This window comes from Apaloderma vittatum, unplaced genomic scaffold, assembly GCF_000703405.1.
Source record: "Apaloderma vittatum isolate BGI_N311 unplaced genomic scaffold, ASM70340v1 scaffold32099, whole genome shotgun sequence".
NCBI classification, from domain to species: domain Eukaryota; kingdom Metazoa; phylum Chordata; class Aves; order Trogoniformes; family Trogonidae; genus Apaloderma; species Apaloderma vittatum.
The window spans coordinates 529-8,183 of record NW_009736341.1 but is presented as its reverse complement, the minus strand read 5'-3'; the positions used below and the strand labels follow the sequence as shown (position 1 = coordinate 8,183).

The window sequence follows — 7,655 nt, the reverse complement described above, 5'->3', positions numbered from 1 at the left end:
CGGGATCCGCAAGCTGGCGGACTACGTGAGTGCCACCCTACCGGCAGTCGGTGACCTGACCTGCAGCCGTGCTGGGAAGCAGGGGAGGAGAGGGAAGGCTGGGTGGGAAAACGGCTGTGTAGCTGCTGAGCTACGGCCCCGCAGCTCGGAGGAATGTTTTTCTTCCCTCGCTGGCCCAGTTTGGATTCCTCCCACCCCATGGTTGCCCCACTCCCAAGTCTTTTTCAGGTCCACTCCAAGGGGCTGAAGCTGGGAATCTACAGCGACGTCGGGAACAAGACGTGTGCCGGCTTCCCTGGCAGTTACAACCACTACGACCTGGATGCCCAAACGTTTGCGTCCTGGGGCGTTGACCTCCTCAAGTTCGACGGCTGCAACTCCGGCTCGCTGGAGCTCCTGGCAGAAGGCAGGTGGGGGCTCGAGGCACCGGGTGGGAATATTCTGCAGGGCCAGGGTAGGCTCCAGGGAGTTTTTTTTTCCCCAAACATACTAATTTAAGGGATTTGCTTACAAAAGCAGCGTGAGACACTGTTCACGAGCCCTAGGTAGCGAGCGTTGCTGGCCCAAGTGGTTTTTTTACCCATTCAGCCTCCTGGAGCTTCCACAGCTTGAAAAAGCAGCTTTCTCACACCAGAGACTGCACCATGCTGAGTGCAGAAATATCAGGTATGTGCTCTGGGGACTCTCTGCAGAGCTGCTGCCTCAGCTCTTAACAGAGCAGAGCAGAGCCTGTACTGGAGAGCTCAAGGCATTTCGCACACTTAACCCTTAATCCCTTTGGTGAGGTCACGTCGACGTGGATCAGCTTGAAGCTCGAACAGCTTATGTCAGCTGTAAAAAGAGCAGTTACCAGGGCTTTTAACAGGAAAAAGGGAATGCTGGCATGAGAATCCTACTGAGGGTTTTCGTTTTAGAGCGCATGAGTGTAAATCCCGGTTCAGATGTTATTTGCAGCTGGAAACTCAGTAGCTCACTGAGCTGAGAGGGCTTGGCCACAGGCTCTCTGCAAGCACAAATCCTGGTGGCCCAGGAGCAGATTTGTGAGAAGAACAATGCAAAGGTGGTTTTCTCTTGACTGGGCTCTTCCGGGCAGCAAACTCGGCACCACAGTGTTTGGGAGCAGGAAGGTGGATGTGCCTGGCTGGGAGAACCTGCCCAGGTGACAATCCCGTGGAAGCCAGCAGGTGCCAGCTGGCCCAGCCAGGAGCACAGCTGAGCACTGTGACAGCTGAGCAGGAAGCTCTTGTTGGATTATATGTGTGACCCAGGTGCAATCTGGTTGTATTGAAGCAGCTCCAGGGGAGAGAGCAAACTTTTTGTTGCCTCTCTGCTGGTTAAAAGGGACTTAACAGGGCTCTCTGGGGACAAGGACAGGGAAACACTAGTGCTTTTGCAAACTGTACCCAGTAGCTTGATAGATACCAGCGTGTATTTCCCAGAGGTAAAAATGCCACACAGCAAAACTGCAGCCTCTATGGCTGCATGTACAAAGAGATCAACAGTCTCGGAGCAGTAAGCGTGCCCATGACTCGTAGCAAAGCTGTGAAGGAGCTCACCTGTCCCTGGGAGGCAGGAGCCTGGCTACGAGCTGCCCTGTTCTCCCTGTGCTGGTTCAGGCTCGATTTTGCAAGAGTTGAACTGAAACCCGAACCTGTGACACTGGATTAGTTACTCTGTTTGTTCGAGGAGATTGTGTAACCTCTTCTTTTAGGTTACAGGCACATGTCTGTGGCACTGAACAAGACTGGAAGAAGTATCGTGTACTCCTGTGAGTGGCCTTTCTATTTGAGGCCAGTGCAGCAGGTAAGAAGTGTTTCTCTCAAGGATTATCCTGGGACTGAAAGTGGGAAGAACAAAAAAAAATAGCATTGAGATTCCAAAACAACCTCCTGAGAAACTTGCTCCTCCTTGCTCTGATAGAGAACAAGACTGCAAGGTGGAGGAAACCCACTTTTTCCTCTAGAGCCCTGCAGTATGCTTGAGGCGAGTCATTACTCTGCTGAAAAGAATTCAGTAGGATCTTGCAGAATGCACAGCCCAGGAGGAGCACGCCAAAGAAAACAGCAGCATCCGTCTGCTTTCTGTCTCCAAGGACAAAAGATTGGCAACGCAGACAGGCAGCTAGCAAATTGTTTGGGGTTATTCCTCCTGGATGCAGAATGCTGCAGACTCAGCCTTACAGTCACCTCTGGGGACCCACAGAGAAGACTTTTGAGTCAGCTCATTTAATAAGAATTCCCTGCATCGTTTCCCGACAGATTTCTGCCAGGCAGGCTCTGTGACTGACGTGTTGCTCTCCATCCCCTGTGCCACCCCGGGCAGGATTGTGCCATTCCCTCCTACTGCGTTAATCACCGAAGGGTGCAAACCCAAGAAATGGCAGCAATTACTGGGATGTCGTACTTTAATCCCACTAGTCCTGTCACACCATCAATTTGATAGTGCTCAAAGGAATGTTCTAACAGAGCTTATCCCTGCTCCAGCCTTTGTTTACAGCTTTTTGCTTGTACAGCCAGGGTCTCTAGCTAATCACCCTCCTTGTTTTGGCAGCCCAATTACACAGAGATCAAACAATACTGCAATCACTGGAGGAACTTTTATGATGTCTACGATTCCTGGAACAGCATCAAGAGTATCTTGGACTGGACAGCACTTCACCAGGACAGCATCGTGAAGATCGCTGGGCCAGGAGGCTGGAACGATCCTGACATGGCAAGTAGAGCAACACCCACCTCCCTCACAGCACCAGCAAAAAAATCCTTCCCTCGGCTGCAGGCTGAGAAGGGAGAGAATCATTTGAGGGAAAGGGCTCTGACAGGGCCCCAGGAACTTGGCAACAGAGTCTGGAAATGGAGCTCAGGGCAGTACTGAGGTAGCACTGTCTCTGTTAACGCAGCCTCTAGAAGCAGGGCCAGTTCTGAACACGGGTGTAGCAGTGGCAGAAAGTCTGCGAAGCGCTGGTCTCCTGCATCCAAAAGCAGATTGATAAATGCTGCCTAGCCAGTTAAGGATACCTCCACTGGTGATTCATCCTCAATTGCTTTGTGTTCCCCAACCAGCTGGTCCTCCTCCTGGTGCTCAGCCTATCTAACCTGTCCCACCCTCAGCATCCTGTCATTTACCAGTGCTTGAGTTGGTGGCCCAGTTTCTCCTCAGAGGCAGCATCACTGGGTATTTATTGTTTTCTTGTCACAGCTGGTGATTGGAAACTTCGGGCTGAGCTGGGACCAGGAAGTGACCCAGATGGCCATGTGGGCCATTATGGCAGCTCCCCTCTTCATGTCTAACGACCTGCGCCGCATCAGCCCTGAGGCCAAGTGGTTGCTCCAGAACAAAGAGGTGATCGCCATCAACCAGGATCCTCTGGGCAAGCAGGGATACCGAATCACCAAGGTATGGCAGGACCGGGCTGCGGGTGCAATGCAGGGTGCAGGCAGCCAGCCTCCTCAGAAAAAGGGGACACGTGGGGCACAGAGGAGCGCTCAGGGCTTGGTGACACAAGGCCAGTGAGGCCACTTGTTCCTAAAGCCTGATGAAACAGAGGCATGAAGATCAGCAGCTCTTCCTCCCCTAACATAAGCTCTGGGTTTATTTTCTCCTTGGCAGGACAAGGGCTTTGAGCTGTGGGAACGGCCCCTCTCCGGCGGAGCCTACGCTGTGGCAGTGCTGAACCAGAAGGAGATTGGGGGACCCCAGAACTTCACCTTCTCCCTCACCCTCCTTGGCAACGGGCTAGCCTGCAACCCAGCCTGCTGCATCCGGCAGGTGCTGCCAGCCAGCAGGAACTGGGGGGTTTACACCTGGGTCTCCTCCTTGAGCGTCGAAGTGAACCCAACAGGCACCGTCCTGCTCAGAGTAACTGCACTATAGGAGGCAGAATCTTTCTGTAAGCCTCAGACTCTGTCTAAAGTTCTTGTCACCAGAAGGCCATCTCCTTCCTCCAAGCAGGGTGCTTTCAGTTGTTCCTCAGGCCTTCACTGCTTAAGTGCTTCTACATGGACTTTGAACCTTCAGCCTAATGTGATAAATACGCATCACTCCAGCACCAAGAGGTAACAGAGGAAGGGGCACTGTTTCTCTCTTTACCCTTTCTCTGGTAGCTCACCCAGTTTCTCCAAGGTGGCATGAGGACCCCAGCAGGGAAGCAACTCCTGGTAACAACCATTGCCACTACCGACCAAAGAAACGTGAAGAGTAACATGCAGCGTCTTACAGCTCTCCTGGAGCATTTCAGGGATAATGGGGAAACACATCCTGGCTGCTTCGCTCTTGCTTTGCCAGGCTGGGGTGCACAGTCCAGGAACAAGAAAAGCTGCTTCCACCCCTGCTGAAGAAACCCAACACTGCTCAGAGATCTACTTTCACCTTCTGACAACCCAGGGACTGGCCTAAATCACTGCACTTAGCAACTTTATTGACAGCTGCCTGCTTAGTATGACCGTGATTACGTATCATGCCTTAGGACTCGGCTTTTGAGGGTTTCTCCTTACCCCAGGAGTCCTCCTCTCACCAGTGGCTACTGCCTCCCTTTAGATGACAATTCCCTTTCCAACCTTCACAGGGCCACTGGGCTCCTCTTCCTCAGTGAACTGACTTCCAGAAATACATGTGCTTTCCACTGCTGGCAGCAGCCTTTAGGTTAAATAACACAGGCCCTTCTGAGTCAGGAGATACTTAAGCACTTACGCAATCATCACGGACTACAGAATCTGTGTATCTTGATTTGCTTATATTTCTGTGAATCAGCACTTTGAATAAAACGTCCCTTAAAAAGGCAAAGCTTTTTCTTAGTTCCACTGTACAGGAGTACATGGTATCTGAACTTACACCAGGTTTTAGAAAACAGGCCAATTTGTTCCCGTCAGTAAGACTTTGTGAAATTTGTCACTGTTACTACAAACAGTGCTCGGTAAAGCTGACACAATGCAGCAACCCAGTCCGAGGGCAAAGGCACTGCTGCCAACAGCTTAAGCAACAGGAGTCTGAAAAGGCCAGTTCTGTTACTGTTGGTTAACTGAACACTCTCAGTCCCTGTGAAGAGGCATTTCTCCATCCTCCAGCTGTTATTTCCACTTCAAGAAAGTTCCTCTTACGAGAAAGCTCCAGATTGTGTTCCCAGCACCTCCCAACAGCGATCTTCCTACTCAGAGGCAGGATATCGCTGCCTCAAGTGGATGATCCCATCAAAGCCCGGCGCAGGCCATCCTACAGCGTACCCCGCTGCAGCTGCCCATCAGTCACCACTCAGTCAAAACTCCAGTGCTGTGCTGAGGCATTTTTGGTTGGGGTTTTTTTAAGGAAAATTCTTAAAGAGGTGCCAACAGCAGTGAGACACAGGCAGCTTAGGCCTGTCACACCAGCCCTTTCGGCATGACAGGATGCAGCTGGAGGAGCTGTGGGGGCACAAAGGTGTCCCTCTCGTCTCTGAGCTACCGTAACACTCATGGCTGCGGCACGGAAACCACCACGAGATGGTGCAGGTGGCATCTCATCAGATGAAGCTGCTGGTACTAAACCCACTGGTCATTTCAAGGCCTTTGCTCATGGGTCACCCCTTAGGGCAGTACAACCATCAGCTGTTTGTAGAGGGGCCTGCAGCCAAGCACAGAGGATTTCACATTACTCTGGGCCCTGCTGTCTTTAAACCATTGCTGGGTACAAGGACTCTGACCTTCCTCTTCTATTGGGCAAGGCCTTGGAGAGGAAAAAGACCTACTCAGGCAGCTCTGCTGCCTTTTTTTCTTCCCTCCCCCAGGACACTACTTCATGTACCAACAATTCAGATTCACCACAGCACTTCTGAAATGGAACTGTTTTAACTGAAACAAGCCGCAGATTAGAGGCAGCCCTTTTGAAGACAGCCTGCTACCAGGAAAGCTCATGAACAAGCCTGGAGAAAAGCCGCAGCGCAATGCTCACACAGAGAAGCCACTAGTGCAAAAACCCATCAGAGCCTCCAGCTCTACGAATATTCTAAAACACCTCTTGGTAATACAGTAAGGAGATCCCAGCCATCGGCAGGGTTTTTTTCCAAAAGCCTTCAAATTACAAACTGTTCACTTATTAAGCAGCTTTGCAAGCAACACCTTCCTGTTGGGTGCAAGTCCTACCCCACCAACAACAGAAGACACACAAAACCAAGCAACAGATTACTTCCAAATACTTTAATATTGTCCATATCATGAGTAGGACGGACCTTAGAACTGGATCACCTGGCCCTGTAAAAAGAAGAGACAGCGCAAGTTTATTCACCGCCAATCGTCAGAAACCTTTCTCAGCCGCTCGCAGCACACAAACCTACCTTTCTCTTCTTGTCTCCTCCCAGTTCAAAGTGCTTGCACCTCTTAATCGCCAGCATCCTCTTGGATCTGCAGTTGGGCTCCACGCACTCCAGCCTCAGCACAATCTTTTTCGTGGTCTTAGCCTGGGAGGAAGGAGCAAAGTGGATCAATGAACAAACCATCCATAAGCAGACAAACTGACACTCTCGGGAAAAGCTTGTTGGCTGCACTCCGGAAGATTCAGCAGCTTGTTCCCAAAGCGGAAAGAAAAAAGGCTACTGACACAGGCTCCCTCCATTGAAACACGGCGGCACTTTAAGGATCAGTGGGTCTGTACCTTCACCAGAAAGGACCTTGAGTGGGGCAGGTCTGGTCCCCTGTGGAGATCAGAAAGTCTGGGCCAGCGAATGCACCGAGGAACGGGCACTGCTGCAGTGCAGGAGGACAGTGCTCAGAAGCTGAGCAGAAAGCAGCACATCTCACCAACCTTCCCCAGAAAGAGCAGCAACACAAGACGCTCAACGCAGACCCACAACTACTGAGAAGTGAGAGGAAACCCAAGACTGCAGAGGGGAGAATCCACAGCTATGAGGCTACTGCAGCCACTGCACAGAGGTGCAGCCACCAGCTGAAATCCTCGGCTGATCCATCTAATGCCGACCAAGAAACAGAAACGAGGATGGCAATGTACAGCTGCTTCGGGTACCCTGCCTGCAGAAGCATTTTTTTTCTGCAAGGTCTCCCCAGTTCCTGGCAGAAAATCAACCTGAAAATTGCTGCCTCATTATTTACATTTTTTTATTTTTCTTCTTGCTGGAAGACTTCCTCAACACCTCCAGCAGAACACCACGGCTTTCCGGCAACGAGGTGGAAGTGTAACTAAACAGTTCACACAAAACCTGTAAGAAATCGGCCCACTGGGTTTTGCTTCCCTGCTGCAAATACCACAGATTTCTCTCTTTTACTCCTTAGCACATCTGCAAGACTACAATCCCAAGTACCTGCAACGAACAGGAAGGATGACAGCAGCAGGCTCCTGCAACTCGTGCGTGACAGAATGCGCTGTGGCCCTTTCACCACTGCTTTGAGACTCCCAGAGCTAAGGCCTAATGCAGCAGCTCTCATTTCCTGGGTCAGCGATACGGATTTCCCTGGAGACAGCTGACTAAAAGCTTCATTAAACACAGAGTCTCATAAATCCAGCAAAAAAAGTTTCAGTGATAAACTGCTGATGCTTCAAGAACACAAGGAAAGCAAGACAGCAAGAGCCTTTGCTGTGCTCTTCGACAAGTCGTGAGAAAACAGCCCTTTCCTTAAAACTAATGCCCAGTAAGGCTCAACTCCCCATCAGCCCAACAGGGCTGCAGGAGGCCG

General features: G+C 51.1%; 2 protein-coding genes across 2 annotated transcripts in view; one reads left to right on the top strand and one right to left on the bottom strand.

Annotated features, from left to right (window-relative positions):
* GLA (galactosidase, alpha) overlaps positions 1-3,870 on the top strand; it is a gene marked incomplete at its 5' end in the record, with an annotated part of 4,021 nt that extends 151 nt beyond the window's left edge. Inside the window, 6 exons of the mRNA XM_009876941.1 lie at positions 1-25; positions 229-406; positions 1,712-1,803; positions 2,551-2,712; positions 3,196-3,393; positions 3,607-3,870. Coding sequence (XP_009875243.1) covers positions 1-25; positions 229-406; positions 1,712-1,803; positions 2,551-2,712; positions 3,196-3,393; positions 3,607-3,870 — 919 coding nt within the window. The remainder of the gene's footprint in view (positions 26-228; positions 407-1,711; positions 1,804-2,550; positions 2,713-3,195; positions 3,394-3,606) is intronic.
* A 2,327-nt stretch (positions 3,871-6,197) lies between these two features.
* Positions 6,198-7,655, bottom strand: part of LOC104279601 (60S ribosomal protein L36a-like) — a gene marked incomplete at its 5' end in the record, with an annotated part of 1,927 nt that continues 469 nt past the window's right edge. Inside the window, 3 exons of the mRNA XM_009876939.1 lie at positions 6,198-6,218; positions 6,302-6,424; positions 7,227-7,282. Of these exons, the coding sequence (XP_009875241.1) occupies positions 6,198-6,218; positions 6,302-6,424; positions 7,227-7,282 (200 nt within the window). The remainder of the gene's footprint in view (positions 6,219-6,301; positions 6,425-7,226; positions 7,283-7,655) is intronic.